This window comes from Apteryx rowi, unplaced genomic scaffold (genome assembly GCF_003343035.1).
Source record: "Apteryx rowi isolate R43461 unplaced genomic scaffold, aptRow1 scaffold_169, whole genome shotgun sequence".
Lineage (NCBI taxonomy): Eukaryota > Metazoa > Chordata > Aves > Apterygiformes > Apterygidae > Apteryx > Apteryx rowi.
The window spans coordinates 767818-789770 of record NW_020447963.1 but is presented as its reverse complement, the minus strand read 5'-3'; the positions used below and the strand labels follow the sequence as shown (position 1 = coordinate 789770).

General features: G+C 42.5%; 1 protein-coding gene across 1 annotated transcript in view; it reads left to right on the top strand.

The window, feature by feature from the left end:
• Positions 1-18281, top strand: part of ACBD3 (acyl-CoA binding domain containing 3) — an 18757-nt gene extending 476 nt beyond the window's left edge. Inside the window, exons 2-9 of the mRNA XM_026060440.1 lie at positions 1989-1994; positions 7062-7205; positions 8397-8537; positions 9287-9445; positions 11484-11658; positions 14074-14266; positions 15079-15363; positions 16202-18281. Coding sequence (XP_025916225.1) covers positions 1989-1994; positions 7062-7205; positions 8397-8537; positions 9287-9445; positions 11484-11658; positions 14074-14266; positions 15079-15363; positions 16202-16413 — 1315 coding nt within the window. The 3' untranslated portion in view covers positions 16414-18281. The remainder of the gene's footprint in view (positions 1-1988; positions 1995-7061; positions 7206-8396; positions 8538-9286; positions 9446-11483; positions 11659-14073; positions 14267-15078; positions 15364-16201) is intronic.
• Positions 18282-21953: the final 3672 nt, after the last annotated feature.

The window sequence follows — 21953 nt, the reverse complement described above, 5'->3', positions numbered from 1 at the left end:
TGCCCCCGGTACCCGGGGCCGGCCCGTGCGTGCGGGGGGAGAGGAGCGAGCAGGCAGTTGGCGGGCCGCCCCGCACCCGCTCTGCGGCGTTGTGGAGGCTCTGCCGAGGACTTGCACCACCCAGCCTAAAAACGGAGCAAAACATCCTTGTTCGCAGCATGGGGGGGGGGAGGGGAAGTAGGCGAAGAGCTCTCCTGAGCTGTTGTCAAGCGTGCTGACAGGCAGAGTATTTGCGTGAGATGAACTGCCCTCTCCCCAGGATGCTAGCTTCAAGTCTGGCTTTGCTGTGTCTTGTGCCATCATGATTCCAACTCGCAGCTGTGCACACGAGCCATGAAATATCTGCATGGGTGTAGAGCTGGGATGTTTGCGTTGGGATTCCCTGCAGCCAGGTTTGCTCCTGCAGGAAGCTGAAGGTATCTTGCCATGCTCCCTCCTTAAGAAGAGGAAATCGAGCATGTGCTTGAGGAAGACCTGTGTTCACTGTAGCATTACATTGTACTACACCGTTTGAGCGCCTTGCAGCAATGTGTCACTGTGCTGATTTTTGGACTGCTGCTGCTTAACATAGGGCAAGGAATAGGGAGTCCAGCCATGTGTGTGCAATAGGGAAGGTGTAACGCTGTACTTCGGTCAGTTTTGTGGTGGTCAGTTGTTACCTGACCCCCAGGGAAGCTGTTTTGTCTGAGGGCAAGTGTTTTGGCAGGTGGAAAACTCCACTGTGCTAGAAGGACAAAATTGTTGTCTGTTTTCCTCACCTTGGTTGACTTAGCACCCTGATACTTGTTAGGAGTGTGTAGGACTAAAGCGGGTGTCTTGAGCCCTCGTTCTGTGACCCTGTGTTGATGTGTTTCCAAAAAACATCTATATCTCAACCATCTTAGTGGTCTTTCTTTTAATAAAGCTCAATTTCAAGATGTTTCAATTTATTACTGTTCCTTTGAGTCATCAGCAATTTCTTGTAGTGCATGGTTTTGCTTATAAGAGAAAACTTTCCGCTTTGTATGATGTCAGGCTTTCCAAATGAGGACCTGGTTCCTCTAGCCCCATGGCTAGATGGAGTAAAAATCTCATGAAGTCGTTGTTCATTTTCATCTGCGGYTTTTTTGTTGAGCGTGATATAACATGAAGGTTTTTATTTATAGATGTGATGGTGAGTTACTGCAGCTTGTAATATTCAGTTTACTGATTCTGTTAGCTTGTTCTATATCTGGATGGCTCTGAAAAGAATTGGTCTTGTTTCCAAATGGCTTTAGTATATCCACTGTCAAAACAACTGTGGGAGTGGGCATGCTTGTTTAGCAGTCTTGTAGATGCCAAAGAACAAATACAAAGCCCTCTTTTACTTTGGGGGGCAACATATTAGGGATCTGAAGGTTGAGACATATTAATAGGTAAATGCTGAAACAAATGCTTGTTTCTGATAATTTTTCTTAGAACTATTTGATATAAGTTTTTCAAAGATTCCCCCACTTCCAAATTAGTATAGATTTCAGAAAAATGAAGTGCTTTAACACATGATATTAACTACCCACATGACTAGCATGAAGCAAACAAGTGATTAAGGGCAGCACTTGTTTGGGAGAGTGGTGGTATCTGGATCAACTGTGGTTATTGGGATGGAGAGAACTTGGGGTGTGATATTAAAGAAGTCACTGGATGGTGTCAAAGGGTAAGTAGCAATAACTAGTGAAGCGGCTTCCTTTTTTGCCTCTGTGTGTAGACTGAGTTGTCTAGTTGTGGCTCATCATGTACTTTCTTTCTAGAAAAGTTTAATTCTATCAAAACACCTTAGACTTGCTTATCGCAATGACTGCTAACACTTGTCTGTGATGGCACGTTGCATGTAACAAAATAAATTGTTCAAAGTAAAGACAGGGTGGGAGTGTGTATAAACACAGAGTGATGAGATTGAAACTGAGTGAGGATATTAAAGAGACTCAAAAGCTACTTGATTCTGTCTCTAGTAAAGGTTTGCCTCTGAGTCACTTCAACTATCAGGCCTTAGGCTGTGCAGAAGATGTGCTAGGCTTTCAAGCTTTTACAATGGTTTATGAAGAATGCTTTTCAGAATAATAGCATAGAAATAAGATGGTTAGTAATGTTCCAGTCCATTTTTTTTTCTGTCTGAAATAAGAGCCTTCCTTATAATACTCACTTTTTTCCTACTGCTCTGTCTAGCCTGGTTCAAAATGACTAGCGTTTTGGCTTCCACTAAAAAAACCTCTTCCATTGTGTTGAATCAGGCTGACAGGAGAAAACACTGCCTATATAGTAATGTTACTGAAATGGGTGGGTGTCTTTGTCGCAGGGGCTGTCTGTAACTGTGTGTGCCCCAGGGCTGTTGATGGGGTAGAAGTGTCTCGGCTGGCAGCTTATTGTGCTTGCTGAACTGGTACAAGCTGTGTCAGTGAAGGTAATTTGCTTAAGTTTAAACTGTGTCCTGCAGTAGAAGGGGCTGGCTTGCATAGATGTACCAGCAAATCTCTGCAAGTATCAACTTGGTTTTACAGTTTTCCATATCGTTTGCTTGGAATATCTTTCTACCCAGCCTTAGATATATAACAGTCCCTGAGTTCATGTGCTGTCTAAAGTGATTTGTAGTGCAGCACATCTGGGTAGACAGCATACAAACCATATCATTTTACTATCTGAAAGCTCTCCTGGTACCCTGAATACTCTAATTTTGTTTGACTGCTCCAAATTATTTCCTCTTAACCCAGCAAGGAGGTATCAAGGACCTTAGCAATACGTCATTCAAAATTTGTTGTTTGACTTCATCTTTTCTATTGTGTGCTAATTTGATAGCATGATTGTAATTCATTAGTTAAGTAGACTTTTGTTTTCAAGAATCTGAAGAACCCTGTATTATGATCTAGATTTGATATGATGTTAAGCTGCAGTCACACTTAACTGGAAGGACAGGTGGATAACTTTTGCTGATACAGAAAATCTTCAGAAGACAACAGCTAGGAATGTAAGAGGATGCGTACCAGGAACTGCAGGCAGTGATTCAGTTTTCACATTTCTCAATTTTGAGCTCGCTCATTAAAACCTTGCAAATGAATAGCATTAGCATGTGTGACTTCAGCATTTAAAAGCAACAGGCAAAAAATAACACTGTAAACTGTTTTCTATTTCTTTCTAGACAACTTGGACTGAATGCAATCCTATGGGAGTTAGCCATTTAGAGAGGGTGTAGTAGGGGAAGTTGGAGTGGATGTTGCAGCGTATTGTGGCACAGTTCTGGCAGCTGAAAAACTTCTGAAGTTACGAAGAAGTAACGATATCTTCTTGCATGACAGTCTTTTCTTCAGCATGTTTGTTAAACTCCCTTGAGTTTGAATTTGTGGTTTTATACCAATTCCTAGTACAGTGACACATAATGGAGAGTTACATCACTATCTGCTTTCCAGTACTGGGTTGTTGGAACAGCCTTATCTCGATGGTATTTGTATGCAATGGTAACAGTGAGCTTCAGGCATACTATTTTTTATCTATACTGCAAGTAAGGTTAGTTGTGTTTTAAGTGCTGTTTTTCTGAAGAATTTAATTGAGTCACTCCCAGTGGATCTCTTGTTAGCATCTAAACACAGTGGCAACTGTCAAGGAGAGCTGTAGTTCAAACTGGTAATATTAGGTGTGCAGAGACTTTCACTTGGTGTGTGACAACACAGTAGTTTCACAGCACATGTCCATAAGGTCTAAGCATGCAGTAAGTGGGAGGCAGCCTGTTTCTCTGCATCTTGGGTAAACTACTCATGTCATCAGTGAAGTACATAGGCATTCTGCAGCAACTGCCCATACATAAAGCAACATAGGTCCTCAGCCTGCCTTCATATAACCATACCCTTAATCACTAATTGAGTTTGTCTGGTCTGTTAATGGCTGCTGTTTAAGTGTAGAGCTTGAGATTTGAGAAATTGCCATCTCCAGTGAATGATGGCTTGAAGTAGCATCAGAAAAGAAATCTCTTAAGAATCTGTAAGAAAGCTGAGCCATTCCTCTGGCCTTGGAGGGATGCCTGCTCAGTCAGGAATACCAGAGGCATAGGGAGGGTTGTAGAGTTGCTGGACTGTTGCTTTGTGCATCCTCTAGATTATTCAAATTTGTTCCTTAAAGCTGTTTCATATTCTTCAGCTTCCTGTCAATTGTATTTTAAAATCAAATAACCTATCCAATTTGGTAAGTAGGTAATACTTGAAAGGTGCATTCATGGATACCTCATAAATTCGGCACTTCTCCTACTTGCCTAGACTCACTAATGCTTGCTCTTGGCGTAGTTAACTCTGCAGATGGCTTCAGCTGCTCTAGTTCAGTTTAACTGCAACATTTCCAAATCTTTGGGGTAATTATACAGCACGGTTCATCCTGAAGAATTCAACTGAAAAATAGCTAGTATACAGCTTCTCCCTTGACTGGCTCTAAATACTTTGCTGAGAGCTTGCTTCTAATCTGCATTATGTACAAGTCGCTGAATGTCTGTCTCTTATTTCTCTCCTTCTTATCTGTCTCTGTTTTCTTCCTATTTTGCTCTTTCTTTCCTCTTCCCTTGGACCACCATTCTTTGTAAATGCAGATTTTGGCTTCCTTTGGTATTTAGGGCTTGAGGTTGGACTTCTGTTCTATGGAAAATGCAGACCTGCTGCTTTTAGCTGCTGAGGGAAACTTTTTTTTTTTCCTTAAAGCCCTGTTCAGAAATGGGTTCAAATACTTAGTTGTTAGCCGGCTTAGGCAGCAGTCTAATACAGCAAATGGCTATGTTTATTGACAGACAGCTGTAGATATACAGGTTATACAAGGTGAACTATGCCATAGTGACCCTCTTGAGAAGGATACTTCACATGGAAGCCTAGCAAAAAATAGTTTAGTACACTTGTCAATTGACTTGTTTTTGAGCACCCTACCCCAGAACGCTAAGTATGTTTTCAGAGTGTATGCTATTTATTGGGTACCAAGCACTTCCATTAAGCCCAATAAGCAAGTTCTGAGTTAAATGTGAGTGTGAAGAAACGGAGGGAAAAGCTAAAGGAATATTTGGGGGGCCTGGAAGCAGGAGTCCTGAGACACAGGCGGAGAGCTTACCAAGTTGGCTTGATTGCAGAAAGTGCTGTGTACTCAGAGGTGAAGCTGCAGGGCATGATGATTCACATATCAAGGATCACAGATGGTTGAGGGTAGAAGGGATGTCTGAAGATCATCTAGTCCAACCCTGCTGCTCAAAGAAGGGTCAGCTAAACCAGGTTGCTCAAGGCTGTGTCTGGTTTGATTTTGAACGCCTCCAAGGATGGAGACTCCACAGTCTCTCTGGACAGCATCTTCCAGGGCTTGACCACTCTCACAGGAAAAAGCTCTTTTATAAGCAAGTTGAATTTCCTGTGTTTCAATTTGTGCCCAGTGCCTCTCCTCCTTTCCCTGGATACTATCGGGAGAGTCTGTATCTGTCTTTACATCCCCCTTCTTCCCTATCAGGTATTTTTAGAAATGGATTTTATTGTGGGCAAAGGACTCTTGAAGCAGGAGTAGATGTTTACTGTAAGTTCCTGTGACCCTGGAGAAAGAGCAAATACTTGGGATTCTGAAAAAGAATGAAGTGGCTAAGAGATGAATAAATGTTTACCTTCCCAATTCTTTGATTCTGGCTTCACAACTAATGGCATGCATGTAGTGAGTGATTCCTTGGGATGATTTAACTGATTAAGTCCAATAAGGTACTCGATTTATTCTATCAAAAACATAGCTTCTTACTGTGACCTGCAAATGCTTTCCCTCTGGGCTTCTGTCTGATTCTCAAGTTTCAGAAGTATTTAGTCTGGGTTTCTCAATAAGCCATAGCACAAGTTTTTCCCTCCTTTTTCTTTCTGAATTTTGTTTCTTTTCCCATTAATAACTCTGACACTTCAGCTGAAAAATGTTGTAACCTGTTAAGTGTCCACCCTAAAGTTTGAATATGAATTGGACTGTTCAGCTTGGGTCTCTGAACAACTTACTCTAAAGTGACCTTTCTGGTAAAAGGAGAGCTGGGAGCTAGCAGCAGCTCTGCCTGTGATTCGTGACTGTGTGTGGAGTGCTATGAAGTACAGTCACATGAACTGTCTATCGTTTGCCTCCAATAAGAGCTTCTTCATTTCGGTCCTTCCAAAAAGAGATGATGCTTATTTGGTTTCCTGTTCAAGAAGAAGGTCTTTTTAACAAGCAGTGTAAATAGTGGCACCTGTTCCTTTGGTTTGTTTTGATGGTTTGTTAAATGTGCTGAGGTAAGTCCTAGGTGACTAATGCATTGACTAATGCATTTAAAATGATGTATGAGAGTCTTTCCTTACCAATAAATCCATGATGTGATCTAACCAGGACTGCTTTAGGAAGCTGTGATATGGAGCCATTGGAAGTTTGGTATGTCTTTGGGTTTTATGCTGCCTATCTCTTATGGCCAAAGCTCCCTTTGCAGAGAAGCAAAGCATTGATACTGATCGAGTTGCCTCAAAACCTTCTTATCATGAGGGATTATTCCAGCTGCCTTGACAAAATGCAGTAATCAAATTCCCTCAAGGAAAATATCACCTTAATTCTAACTTTTCTTTCTGCAATTTTCCTTGCCTTTAGCTTGCTCTTTATGCTCTTGCATGATGTGAAGAGCATGTGAGGAAAGCAGTCTAAAAGTTATATCTGTCTTCATGGGAAGTCCTTCCCACTCACCTTACAATAGACTTGGCAAACACATTTGAGATCAAGTTCAGAAGCTTTTTAAGTACTTCAGATATATAGATCTGTATGGTATGATCATTTAATTAACATAAATATTTATACAATATCTTGCTAGCTGTGATTCACTCTAGATGGTATGAACAAAACACTTTAAGCTTCAGCAGCTAAAGTTAGATGTGTTTCTTCTGGACAAATCTATTTGAATAAAACTGACTGAACTCATCTAACCTTCTGTGATTTGTATCTTTCTTAATTATGTTTTTACAGAAGAAATCATAGTAACAGTTATACAGAGCACTCTCACTGTGTGTTTAATTGCTTAATCATTATAGTGAAATTTTCTTTTTCTCCTCTACAGAAAAAGATGGCAAAGCCTTTCATCCAACATATGAAGAAAAACTCAAACTTGTTGCACTGCACAAGCAGGTTCTGCTGGGACCTTACAATCCTGACACTTGCCCTGAAGTTGGTTTCTTTGATGTGCTGGGGAATGATAGAAGGTAAAAAAAGACTGTTGCTCTCGTTGATCTTAACTCTGCTTTTTGTGTCTGAGGCAAATGTCCTCCAGAATTCAGCAGTAGTAAAACAAGTATGTGGGTTGCCTCAATAGGTATGTATGGTAGTGGAAAGTGAGAGGGGCCTCTTCCAATATGTCTTAAAAATCTGAGCTACGGTATGGTAAAGGAGCTAACAGAAGAACATTTGGTTTTTAGCTTAGCTGAAGCACTAGGAAAAGCTGCTGTGCTGACCATCTAGTTTTTCATAGCAGTTGAAGATTTAATTAGGTCTGCATTAAAGTGCAAGCCCATGTTTCCTGCTCCTAACTCTGCTTTGCACTGGAGTTACTGCTGGCAAAAGGTTTGGCCTGTTGTAGAAGTATTTGCCAGAGCCATTCTGTTAATATCAAGGGTAGCTTCTGAAATCAGATACCTGTTGGAATCAGACCCTGAGTAAATTTTGGCAAGATGAGGGCAGTCTCAGACAGGTCTCCTGTATTCCTTGCAGTTCAAGCTACAGTTTTTTTTCTTGTTTCTTGATGCTATTTCTGCTTGTAAAGGCAATGTGCAGCACAGCATAGGCATCTCAGACCTGGACTCTGTGCACTGCTTTTTTCCCAACTGGACTTAGCCTTTTCTTCAGAAAACCAAACTGTTGTATTTGGTTAACTTAAGCACTGTAATCGATGATTGTCCCAGTGTTTGTTCATCTGGGAAAGTGTATACTTTTTCCTATAGACTAGAGTGAAAGAGGGCTGAAGAATATTTCAGGTTCATTTGCCAGTTCATTTGTATTTTGGAAATTTTAGAATGCAGTGTAGAATTCTAAGTAGGGCTGATGGTATGTGTTAGATTTTCTATAAGCACTCAGTTATGTCTGTCTGAAACTGCTCTCTTCTGCCTGCACCAGGAGAAATGAGATCTACAGGTTTAAGGTCTCACTTCAAATGGGAAAAAGCTGTTGGTTCTCTGAAACAACATATGATGCAGTTTGATCCCTCCCCCCCCCCCCCCCCCCAGCCTTTTAGGGAAGAAGTTGCACAAAAGTGCTAGAAGCGCTGACCGATATAATTTACCATCACTGCTGGACTAGGGGTTCACTACTGACTTAAAGAATTGAGTCTTCTGTTTTCTTAGCTGATGATTTCTCTCTCTCTCTCTCTCTCTCTCTCTCTCTCTCTCTCTCTCTCACAGGAAGGAATGGGCTGCCCTTGGAAACATGTCAAAGCAAGAAGCTATGACAGAATTTGTTAAGCTCCTAAATAGGTGCTGCCACTTGTTCTCAACTTATGTCACTTCCCATAAGATAGAGAAAGAAGAACAAGAAAAGAAAAGGTAATATTTGAATTTCTTGGTGTAGGGGAGTATGTTGAGTCTTGACCTGCAGGCAGTGCCACAGCCAACTTAGGTTGAAGCCTTTTGGGGAAGAGAGATGCTTCCAGTTCAGATGGCTGTGATACCATTTGCTCTGTTTAAGTTGTCTTACTTTGTCAGTAATGAATGTTTCCAAAGTGAAGACATACCTAGAATATCTTAAAGGAACTTTTTTCATTCTACTGATACAATAGTCTGTTTTTAAGAAAAATATACTTCACACAATCCTCCATGTTATATCAATTGACTAAGTAGCTACTGAACATGAAATCATCAGGTGTTTAAAACTACTCTTCCCTTTTGGGTTAGCCACTTGACAAAGGTTGATCTTTTACACATCATGTGATTATTAAATAGTATCTGTAATTTAATGACTATATTTTGAAGCCTGGAAGATATGTTAGAGCTTAAGGTTTCAAGACTTTTTTCCCTATGTTGTCTGCTACGGGTAGCATGGTAATAGGTTAGAATGAACATTAAATTATAATACAGAATGTATGCTTGTCATATTGCTCAGTGCAGTAAAACCAAACAGTAATAGATTTTCTTTTTGTGTGCAATAAGAAAGTTCTCCTGTCAAGTTGAAGTGGAAGGAGATGATGTGAAACAAAGTCTTACTGGGCAGGTGAAAGGCAGGTTACAGCATGTTGAAAATAACTCATCCTAGGACTGTAGGAACGCTGAAATAGCTTATTGGGTGGATGTTGCAGAAGAGAAGAGGAAGAACGAAGGCGTCATGAAGAAGAAGAGCGTGAGCGTTTACAAAAAGAAGAGGAAAAACGTAGGCAGGAGGAAGAAGAAAGACTGAGAAGAGAAGAAGAGGAAAGGAGGAGAATAGAGGAGGAGCGGCTTCGGATGGAACAACAGAAGTGAGTAGCTAAAATAAATAAGACTTCGAAGAAAATAACTGTCTTGCATTTGAGACAGTTGTCTCTAATTCTGTTGTTTAAATAGTTAGGCTAGAGTTGAATACCTGAAATTCAGAGTACTTGAGTCTGACAGTGACTTTTGCAGTCCTAAGCTAGGAGAGACAGTTTGTAAAGAGTAACTCTCTTGCCATATTACTGTGTGCAAAGCTGCCGGAGAAGCTATGTCCGAAGTGAAGCTCTGTTTGGGGATCTATAGGCCTATGGGCTGCACTTCTTGAAAACTTGTGGCTCTGCTTCTCAAATGATTAATGCTGCTCTCAACTGAGCAGAATGCGAGCATCCATCTGGAAATGTTATGTGAACTTTGACTTGAAAGTTTCTTTCCCTTCACAGAATACAAAACCTTATAAAAGGATAGCTGTAATTCTTTTTTCCATGCATGGGCTGAAATTTTTCTAACTTGGGAGCCTTAACACTCTCTCCTTCAAGGTGCTCCCCTTCTAGAAAATGTGAAGTGTCTACAGATCTCATCTGTATGTTGGCAGTCACTGGCTCTTAGCTCTTAGCACCTTTCTAAAAGGAGTCCAGAATTCACTTTTAAATGTGCTTAAGCTCTGTCTGTAACCCCTGTTAATCTAGTTATTTAGAATGTATAGCTCTAGTTCTGTTCTGTTGTTCGCATATGTACCCAGATGCTGAAAACGTGGATCCCGCATTGCACACTTAGTGTTTAAGAGAATAATAAATCATCAAAGCTGCTCCTCACCTATAGGTAACACTTTACCATAGTAAAAAGTCTTTGCAGGGGGTGCCTCTGAAAGATCCCATGTTTGCTATGTAGTGATTTTGAAGAGGGAGCAAATAACTAATCCACAAGTCTTGCTGCTTTATTGTTTATTTAACATGGTGAGGGCCAGAGGAGTGCAAAATACAAACGTAAGTAAACAGGCAATACAGTCAAAGTTGTGCAGTGTTAAGTAACAGGAGATGGGGTATGCCTTGAAATTAAGAGAAATTTTTTGTAACATGACAAGAAGTCACATAAGTGGTTGTAAGAGGTTAGAGGTAAAGAATTTAGGCAGAAAAGGGATTTGAGTATGCATATACAGGTCAAGTGTATTCAGAGTGGTTACAGTTTGCTAAGGGGTGGTTGCACCTTGCCTTTTAGGACACATCAGTCTAATAATAGAGCTTGCTAGAGGATGAGTTTTGGGGAGGGAAGAAGGGTGAGAAAAAAGAATTTCTCTTGTATTTGTATGATACTGGCTTCCTCTGAAGCGTCAATAGCTGGTCACTGATGGACATAGGATGTAGGACAAAATGGACACTGGGCTAGGTAGGTTTTTTATATAACTTCTGTTAGCCCTTTGGAGAGAGGAGGAAAACCGAGTCCATGCGTAGTTAACCCATCTGTTCCTCCTGAAGTATCAGCAGTTCAGTCTGGAGCTACAGCCATCCTATTTCAGTGCTTTTTGTCTGTTCCTCAGTTGGGCCAGTCAATCATGCTTCTCATATCTGGTTGCATATTGTCCTGGGAAATTAACATAGTAGTGTAATGTGTTCTCCTTAGTCTAAGCAAAAAGTGTTGACATGCAGTGCTACAGCAGTACCACTATTTGTAGAAGGACTGCTAGGATAGTTTCTGCATGTTTTCCTGAGCACCCAAATGTGTGGTTTTCCCACCTTGCTTCTCTCTGAGAAGTTCAGTAGTGTATTTTTTCTAGTGCTTCCTTTTTAACTTTATCAGGCTACAGACCAAGAATTATGCAAGAGGTTTTTGGGTTTTGGGGGGTTTTTTTACACTTGAATTTTCAAATATTAGGTGGAAATTGTTGCTGCCTTGTTTATATTTTCAGCAGATTTTTAGATGGAAGAAGTCCCATTTGCATAATCCCTGGGCTCTGTTCCGTTACATAGATTTGTTTTGACTGGTTCATGCAAGAATTGAATTAACTGTCTTTGAGGCTACTTAAATACAGAGATTTCCCCAGTACCCTCAGCAGCTTGTAATCTTCATGCCCTCCTCTCGCCAATCTAGGCAACAGATAATGGCAGCACTGAACTCCCAGACCGCCATTCAGTTCCAGCAGTATGCAGCCCAGCAGTATCCGGGCAACTATGAGCAGCAGCAGATCCTAATTCGACAGCTCCAAGAACAGCATTATCAACAATACATGCAGCAGTTGTATCAAGTCCAGCTTGCACAGCAACAGGTATGATGGGCCACCTGAGAAACTTAGATTGTGTGTTCAGTGTCCCAGGCTGTCTTTGGGAGATGTTAACTTGTCTACCCCTATCCCCTTTAAAAGATAATTGTTACAAGGAGAGGCAAAAAATGTTATTAATGTTGCTTCAGATTCAAATACTAAAGCCCTAAATCTCTTAATCTAAATCAAATACTAAATCTCTTCCAGTAGATTTCTGAAGCATCTGTTAACCAAGAATATTCTAAGCAGCCTTTAATAACTCTATTTGTTGTTACAATTCTTGGAGGCCAAACACTAAGCTCTCTGCTGTGGCATCTGTGCACAAGTAATTTAATGGGTATACATACCAGTGCATTGAGCACAGGCCTTCAAGTGATTGACCGTACATGTATCCCACTCAAGGGTCTCTGGAGCACAGCAGCCTTTGGTCAGCTGTGTGTTTCCAGCTGAATGTGCATGCAGCACTGTCTCACCACTTCTGGGTTTGAGGTTGCACCTTCCTGTCCACTTCTCTCCCCTGACTTCTCTCCCCTCTTACATCTGTCATCAGGGATTAATACAGTTTGCTTGCCTGCAGTTTGTATTTCCTGTGGCAACAGGTGGCAGTAGTACTTGACTTCTGTGCAAGAATTTTGTGCCTGGGCTTGAAAGTTTACTACTTCTTTGTTTAGGGGAATCTTGTATCTCTGGTAAACGTGCTTTATTCAGATCTCAAACTATTTTGAAGTTCAAAGATATCCCTCTAAGTGTCTTCAACAGATGGTAAAACAGACTTCGTGTCTCTAACATCTGACCTCTGTGTGGAGGACCTGATTCTTAAATGGCCTATATCTGCCAGTCTGAGGTCTACTTTTCTTGAGCTGAAGGCTTAAAATTCAGTAACTGATTTTCTATGAAGTCATTTGTAGTTTGAAGAGACTGCCCTCAGCAAAGAGCTTTCCCAAGGAAGGGACAGAGTTGAAGTGGTATAGGAAAGCTAGAGGCTTCCTGCCCTGTTACTGCTGAAGCTTAACAGCACCTTGGTACCAATGCTTTGGCATCATAGTAGTAAGCAAAAGCTACCGCCTCATCAGCCTTACCCTCAAAGCCTTCTGTAATTGATACTACTCCCTTGAGACTAAGGTGTCAAAGACACTGCCTGTTTTCTTCAACGCTATCAACACCGCTCCTTTCAGTCATAGCTGTCTGCTTGTAACAGTGCTAAGATTATCTAACTCTACTTCTGATGCTTTCCTCGAGGCAAAGGTAGCCTCCATAATGCTTCTGGAATACTTTCCTTTTGGATGCCCATAACTTGGGCACCTTCAGGATCTGTTAGTGCAGTTAAAGTGCTGTTCTGTCCTGGTTGCTTCTAGATCAGGTTTTGATATGATTAATTTTGGAAAGGCTGTACGGAATAGTTTTCTAGATAAGTTCTCACCACTTTACATTGAATCACTGGAACTCTCTGTAATGAAGGTAGATCTGGGCAGCGTTTGTACAATTGATCATTTGAAATGTCACTGACTATATTGTCATCTTACTCTTTCAGAATATCTACATTGCATTCATTCATCAAAATGATATGCTTATTAGGTGGTTCTTTAAAGAACAGTACTGTCAATTATACCTTCTGCCCTATCCCAACAAAAAAGCATATGTAATCTCTTCTTACTGATAACTCTGAGGGGAAAAATAAGCCTTGAAGCTAAAGGGATAAGGCATCCTGCCTAACCCCAAAAGAATGGGTGTTACCCGGTATAATCTCATCTTAGGTATGTTTAATCCTTTGCAGAGGCACAGCATGATAAATTCTATCTAAAGAGTTTCCATGTGCATAAGTCATCTTCTATTAGAACGCCTTTGTGCTTTAATAACCCTCTTCCCAGCTTGCTTGCAGTCCTTCTGACTCTTATGTTGCCTGCATTCAAATTAAATAACTGCCTTTCTCAGGCTCCATGGATTTGATAGAGAGCCCTTTTGAGTAAGTTAACCCACCAACTGGCAAAGTAATTAATAGACCTTAAATATATATATATATTTTTTTTTCTAAGCTGGATGATCCCAAGCCAGAAAACTTTCAACCACCAAGTAAAAACCAGCAAATAAATCGTTGCTTCTGTTTTTAAATTAAATCTTATAGAAGTTACTGAAATGCCCAGCTTTCGTGGTTAGGTGTAACAGCTTACTGTGCATGCTCTAGTTAACTTCCAAGTTGAGTCTTTCAGCTCAGGTTGTATCCAGCGGGCTGGAACAGAGTGATTAGACTTCTGTGATACTGAGTACATGTAATACTACTCAGTAATGTGTGCTGCTCCTGCTTTCTCATATCACCTCACGGGGTGAAGGGGAGATTTTTTTTTAATTGCCATTATACCTTTTGCTAGAAGACAGATGTCTCGGGACTACTATGTTTACTTGATTTAATTTCTCTCGTTTTAGGCAGCCTTACAAAAACAGCAGGAGGCAGTAGTGGCAGCAGCAGGGACGCCTCTGACTACTGCATCGATGGTGAATGTGCCTGCCCCAGGGGACATCCCATCTATTAATGGGCAGGCCAGTGCGCACACAGACAGCTCTGAAAAAGAGCTGGATCCAGAGGCTTTGGAAGAAGCATTAGAGAATGGACCAAAAGGTAGGGTGAACTAGATTCCTTATTAAATAACCTCAAAAGCCTTCATTAGGACACAGATATATCTTGGGTATGATCACGGTGGCTCTTTGCTTGGCTTGTTGGGTTGTGCAAGAGCTAGGTTTGATTCCTGGGTCTGGTTTCTCTCAAGGCAAAATATATTGCACAGAAAAAAAACAGCTTTTGGGGGAAAGAAAGATGAAGCAGTGAAAGCATTTCAAGTGAAGACGTAGATGGGATCCAGAACTGCCTTTAGCTCTTGGCTGAGCTGTGAAAGTGGGAGATGGAAAAGCAGCCTCCCAGCAGCTTTCCTATCACTCTTATCTCTGGATGCATCTCCTTACTTTGATCCAGAATCAGTAGCCCTCAAAAGACTTGCTTAGATCCTACTAAGGGACCAATGCTAACATGATTCAGTTCTGTCTTAGTCAGTATTTGACAATTTCTAGACAAGTTCTTAACCTCTGGTTCTATTGCATTTATACGTCCTTCCAAAGAAAGGTTCTGTATAACGTAGCCCCAGTGCCATTAGCAGTACCTCTATCTTGAGTTATTTTTGCATAAGCGCTGTCAGTGTAAATGTGATGAATGGGTAAGCTGGTGGGATTTAAGCATGCAGTGTTATATCCAGACTTGCACTGCATTTCATACAAGTTTGAGCCCTGTTAAAAGATGCATTTCTTCAGTAGGAAAAGATAACCACTTAGAAGCAGCTCTGCTTGTGGCTCCTGAGCGCCCCTAAAACACACTTCAGCATACAACATAAATAACTTTGAGACAAATACTTAACTGAGATATTTCTCACTCTTCTCTAGATTCTGTTCCAGTGATAGCTGCTCCATCAATGTGGACACGACCCCAGATAAGAGACTTCAAGGAAAAAATTCGGCAGGATGCGGACTCTGTGATCACAGTGGGCCGAGGAGAAGTGGTTACAGTTAGAGTACCAACTCACGAAGAGGGGTCTTACCTCTTTTGGGAGTTTGCTACAGACAATTATGACATTGGTTTTGGGGTGTATTTTGAATGGACAGACTCCCCTAATACTGCAGTCAGTGTGCATGTCAGTGAATCCAGTGATGATGAGGATGAAGAAGAAGGTAAAGATGCTTATTTATATGAACTTCCAGTCTTGCAAAACTTGCCATTTGGAAAAAAAACAGCTGATTCTGCCTTGTGTAATCTCCTGGTTCCCCAACTCTGCAGTGCATGGCTTTCATCTAGCTGGAATCTTTCTTCAATTTCAAATTGAAAGTAAAATTCTGAAAGTAACTTCAAATGTTTCATTTGATCACTGATAGGTTAAAGCAGGCAAAGGGAGGAAAAAATCCTTTTCCTATATTTCGCTTACTCCTTAGTGTGCCCTCCTGTGCTTTGTCCAATTCGGCTGTTCCATAGGCTAGAGTGATACCAGTGCTGTAACTGCAGAACTGCTCTGACACAGGAAGCAGTGGCCTTCTGGACTGTTTCTACTAAGTAGTCAGCAGTAGCAAGTATATCAGAAGACAAATGGCAATCAGTCAGCCTGTGGAATGGCTTAATGAAAACTGGGTGCTTGGCATCTCTGAAAAATGGCCCAGCTGTGGTGCGGAGGGGAGATGGTTTGTTTTAATAACAAACTGTAAAATTCATAATAAAGCAGTGTCCAGATTGAATCAGAGGCAAACTGGCCTTTCATCAGATGCAGTTTTGCAAGGGTAAATGGATAGATTGCTCCATTGCAAGGGTAGCAGTCGCACTTTTTTAGTATAGTGGTGGAGTAAAACGCAGAAACTTTGTGCTTATTGTTGCTCCTGATTTTTGAATGCTTTATCTCCTGCCTTTATGAACTCTTCCTCCCCTGTCATCTCCCTTCCCCCCCGCCCCTCCACCCCAAGATCTGACTTTCAGTTGTAAAGTATGCACCTCTGTTAACTGACTTTTTTTTTTCCCTTGCAGAAAATACTAGCAGTGAAGAAAAAGCCAAAAAGAATGCCAACAAGCCTCAGCTAGATGAAATTGTGCCTGTGTACAGACGAGACTGTCATGAAGAAGTGTATGCTGGCAGCCACCAGTACCCAGGGAGAGGAGTTTATCTCCTTAAATTTGACAACTCCTACTCTCTATGGAGGTCAAAAACAGTTTACTACAGAGTTTATTATACTAGATAAAGGTGTGGCTGTTCCTGATGCTGGGCTGTGCAGAAGATGTCATTTTATTTGGAATTTTCTTCAAGCATAACGGATCCTCTTGAGTCTGTGTTTTATCCTGTCTGTATCTGTATGGTTTGTGTGAACTTTAACAAGTAGACACTGGGATCTTCCTGCTCCATGACACTAATGCATATTGCATTGGGCTTAACACGGGATCTCCCTAGGCCATTTGGGTGCTGGAGTTAACCAGTGGAAGTCATTGGCTCCAGTGCTAAAGTCACACCAGTTGCATCTGTAAAGCCTCATGTGAATGGGGAGGGAATTGCTGGATCATTGGCTGGGTGACCTGATGTTTCCACATCTGGATGCTTTTGAATAACTTGTTAACAGTTAATTTAAAGGTCCCATCAATAACTGGTAGATTTGGATGCAGTTTGTGTAGCAAGTTTCTCTTAACTGTAATTGAATGTCAGATTTTTACACCATTAAAACTTGAAACTTTAAGTTGATGCAGTTTAGAAACAAGATGTCTTGCTTCTGTCCTCATTGAAGAAGAAACATTCAATTCCTTGAACCAGTGTAGTGACTAAGATGAACAGTATCCTGAAAGTACAGTAAATAACCTCTTACTTCTGAAGACTTAAACTGAACAACAATTAAAAGTATATGTAACAAGTAGAACCTTAATCATTCTGCCCTGCTGCTAACCCTAGAATTAAAAATCCTTTTGGGGAAGGAATTGACTTTGAACTGGGGCACAAATTTTCTTTTTTTTTTTTTTAATGGGGTAGACTTTAAAACTGAAGTCGGTTTTCTGCACAACTTTCTGGTGTGTCTGTTTTTTTGTAAACCTGAGTGAACACATTGTGCATCTGAAGAATAGTAAATCACTTCGGTAAAGTGTAGGAATTAATGTTGCACTAATTATGGAAATCGCTGCCAGTCCATTTTAATCTGAACTGGTGGTTCTGCAGTGCAAACTTTCTGCTTTAATCTGTAACTTTTGGCAGAAAGCCAGAATGCACATACAGATATCTAATAATGTAGCTTTAATTCTCAATTTCGTATGTATGGATGGGGCATTTTCATATTYTGTGTAGTGGAAAAATGCAGATGGTTACTTGGCTCATAGATGCAGTAATAATCCGCTGTCCTTGGAGCCCTGCACCCAAGGGGTGAAGATTACAAAGATGACTTGTATAAGTGCTCTCTGCATGGGTAATGCACTTTGTTACTGAAAGAAATTGGTTGCTTTGGGTCTGTCTGATGGGTTCTTGCAGTAAGATTTCCATTGATTAGCTGCAGCATGTACAGTTCCACAGCAAATGATTTTGCATTTGGGGGACTTGTTTGAATAATCAGTTTGTACATACATGATACTTTACTTTTCTCATACCAACTGTGGAGATACTTCTCCTAGAGTGCTTAACTTGTCATCTTGCGTTTGGTTCAGCAACACCATACCAGCTTATAGCTAGTTAGTGCTGCTTTATCCAAAAACACTGTACAATGTTCTGCTCTTGTGTACATACAGTATATAAACCATGAATTTAGAAAGTACCTTGCTTTTAAAGAAAACTGTATTTAATGTAAAAAAAGAAAAAAAACTTTTAAAAAGGCAGGCACTAATATATTTCTTCCAGTCTTCAATTTAGATTTTTGTCCATACAAAAAATGTTATGACTTTTTCCTCTAAGAATAACTGTTCTTGGGAGTGGTGTTTGTTGCTTTAAATGGCAGCACATACTGTCATGTGTTGGATGTTAGAACTTTTACGTTTTCAGACTTTTTTTATTGCCTCTGGCTGTTGATTAGTACAGTACAAGTGCGATTTCAAAATACCTTGAGATAGTATTTAATCCTAATTAAAATACATTTATCTGTAATGCTGTTGGCTTTTTATTAATTTGGAAACCTTGGCATTGCTATGTATGGCTCTTCAACTAAGATAAGTTTGTCATCTTCCCTTTCACTTTTAAGCTGTTRAAACTGCCAGGTTAGCTCAGTACTGAATTTTTAATCATTTGGGCCAAAGACTCTGTACTGAAAATCTTACTAGTTCACAGTAAGAGGCCATCTGTCAATGCTAGAAGAGTCCGGCTTGAACAGCATAATCCTTTTGTTTATGAAGAGATCTCCCATAGCAGAAAGGGAGGAATGCGGGCAGCCAGAAGTCACGAGCCCTTTCGGCCCAGGAGAAATGTGCCTGCCTTTGGCCCTGGGGCTTCATTCGTGGTGTCCTGTGGAGCTGTAGGGTTGGTCGCGTTGCTCTGGAGAGCCTGACTCTGAGCGGCTCTAGGCTGTTCAGCCAAGTACTGCTGGCAGTAGCTGTATCATCGGGCTCCTTTCTTGCAATTTTGCCTGTTCCCACTCTTTAAATGGGACCTGCTAATCAGTCATTGACTGATGCAGGACCTGTTCAGATAACAGGTAGCCCAAGTTTAGCCTCGGGAATTCCAGAAACTCATGTTATGGCCTCCTGGGCCCAAAGGGCAAGAGACAAGCAGGATCATGCATGTTTTAGACCAAAGTGGAGGAAAAAGGAAAACCTGGAGGGGAAAAAAGTCGAGTTATGCTAAGGCTTCTGCTTATACTTGGCCAAAACCACCCTTTGTTGCTTACCTTCCACCAATAAATCTCTTGCCCTGGAGCTGGAGCCAGGGTGGGGTTTGCACTAGTTTGATCAGTGTGCAAGGTCCCCTTGGGCCCGTCTGCCCCCAGAGACTGCAGCAGTAGTCTCCTCCCTGAGGCCAAAACAAGTAAGTGCTATGGTGTTAAAGCAAGATGCTGAAAGCTAAGTTCAGCTTATCACGTAGGTGTAGGTATGCTGCAAACTGCTTTCTAACGCACTTGCAAGTTCCATGTGAAACCAGAGTAACTGCAGCAGCAAGCCTACCTAATGAGACCTGTCTTACCTGTCTCATACAAATATCCATTCCCCTTTCTCCAATTAGAAGTGAAGTGCTTTACTCCTTGCAGCTTGCTTAAGGCAGTGTTCTTCCACAAGAGTTTTCTTAAATGCCTTCTGAAGTGAACCCAGTCACTTAGGCTAACACTAGATGAGGCGACAGCAACCTGCTTGGCCAAGCTGGATTCCATGTATTCTGGTCCTTTGAGAAAAGTTAAGTAACTTATCTGAGGGGCAACCTGGGCATACAAAACTGGTCATTAGAGAGGGCAAGTGTGTACGCAAACATGGCTGTGGTGTCTGTGTGGGCACTGCTTGTGCTGCCCCTTCCTGCTCAACGTGGTCACGTGCGTGACATTCATGCAAAGCCTTTCCTGATTCTGCTCTTGGATGAGGATGAGCGGTGTCACTGAAACTACTCCTTGCTCATATAGCAGCCAAGTAGCGTAACGATACTCTCCTTGTCTGATTTGCCTTGTATGTCCTCTTAGCTGTCCTCCCCCACCCCTTGGCTTTACCTGCCCTCTGCCTTGTGCTTTGCTTTGTAAATCACAGATTAGGTGTGTGGTTTACAGCAGTGGGATGGAGCCTTTGAGACAGCCTCAGTGGGGAGGGTCAGAAAAGCAGTCGCTGTCTGCTGTCAAAGGTGGTCTAAGGGCCAGTTTAGCTACTTAACCCCATTGCTCTAGAAATTATCTATGAGTAGGCTGTGTAGACCTGTTGAAGTATAAAGCAAAGTAGCCTTCCTCCATCTCTGTGCTAGGCACATCTCTAAACTCAGCATCGCACTGCCAGAAAGCCGCCTTCACTTCCCTCTTTTACACTAATAAGGCTAACAACTGCACTGAGCTGTTAACTGAGTTCCTTCTAGCACCAGGCCCTGTGATCCCAGTCCTCTTCTTTCATCCTACCAGTGCATTTCCAGCAGGTGGACTGCAAGGGGGAGCTGGAAAAAGCCCCCTCAATGCCTTTAAGCCCTCAAGTTCTTGGCCTCTGTGTTCAAGTCCTGCAGCTCCTGGGCTTCCTCAAACTCCCAGGCCCTGCGGGGATGAGGCCAGCGTCCTCCATGCAAGTAGCAATACTCAAAGTGACCAGCTAGACCAAGAGTCGGGCTAAAACACACGTACCTCCAGGCACGATGAAAATTGTATTTTCCCTCCTGCAAACTACTATTTCTCAGCTATTTCTGCTCAAAAAAAAAAAAGAAAAAACCCCCCCACAGCGCTAATTACCAAACACAGCTCCTGCTATTTGTTTGTTTGCAGCCCTAATGCGGCGGCAGGAGCGTTCAGCTGCCGCTACCGGCCTGCCTGTGCTTTCGTTGCTGCTCGGTGTGCTGGAAGGCAGCCTATGGAAGGGGAAGGTTTGGGGATCAGGTCCCTCCTTCACTGCACGCTGGCAAAAAGAGATCCGTCCCAGAGATACTCAAGTCCCGGCTGTGGCGTTAGCCCCCTGCTCTGCATCCCCAGCTTGCTTGGGGCTCCGGGGGCTCAATATTGTCCGACTTGACTGAAAGCTAGTTTGACGGGGCAGACTGCAAATGCCCCGTCTCAAACCCTGCGAGCTATGTGCTTTTGGCACAACTACTTTTAAAAAGTGCCACCTCCCGCTGCAGTTATATCTAGCGGCACTGGCGGCCTCAAACAGCCACCAAATTTGGGGGGGGGGGGGGGGGTTACTACTAATCCCTCGTTTCAGCCTATGTTTTTCCTCTGGCGTGGAGCGTTTTCCTGCCGAGGTTCACAGGGCAGCGTGGTGCCGAGCCCCGAGGGGCGGCTCTTGGTGGGACCCAGCATCGGCGCCGCAGGACGGGCGACTCGCTGCGCCCGCTGCCCCRACACTGGGAAGGGGCTCTGCGCACGTGCCGGTGATCTAGCGCTCAGCTTGGTTTAATATCACCATTTTTTCTAATATGYGTATATATTTTTTTTATTTATATRTGTGTGTGTGTRTATATATATATATATATAATGTATATTATATATAAATGTGTATTTTTATATAATACTGTTTTAATAACACACAGAAGAGCAGTATTGAAAATCGTGTGCACACTGGGGAGAAGACCCACCAGCTCCCCGAGGCCGATAACCCCCAGACGCAGGGGCGGAAATGACATTGCTCCTCGTCTCTAGGGGGTTTTTTAATGCAAGAAGCAGCAAACATGCAGCACCTCCCGGGCCTGCCGCCGGCCCTCGGCGCGACCCCAAAGGGAGGCTGCGCTGCAGCGCGGGAAAAGGCCTTTGCTGCCTCCCGAAGGCAAAGGAGCAGCCCAGATCGCGACGCGTGAAGGAGATGGGGACACTCGAACCACGAAATAAAGATGCACTCAGCGGTGTGAGACGCTTGGGGCTCTCTGCCCGTGGCGGTGCCGGGGCAGCTCATCCCGGAGGGCTCGACCCCGATGTCTCAGGCTCTTAGCTCCACTGCCCGCTTCAGCAGCGCGACGCGGCCAAGGCTGCGGCGTCCGGCCTTGGGACGCGCCAAGGGGCTTGCAGAGCGAGCAGCAGAGGGTTGCCTGGTGCATTTAAAGCCACTTTAAAACTGCATTTTTTCCCCCCCCCCAAAGGTTTTTTCCTTTGAAAAATAAGCAGTCAGCGCCGTCTTGCCTTGTGCAGCTGGGGAAGCTGGCGCAGTGCGAGCCTGGGGG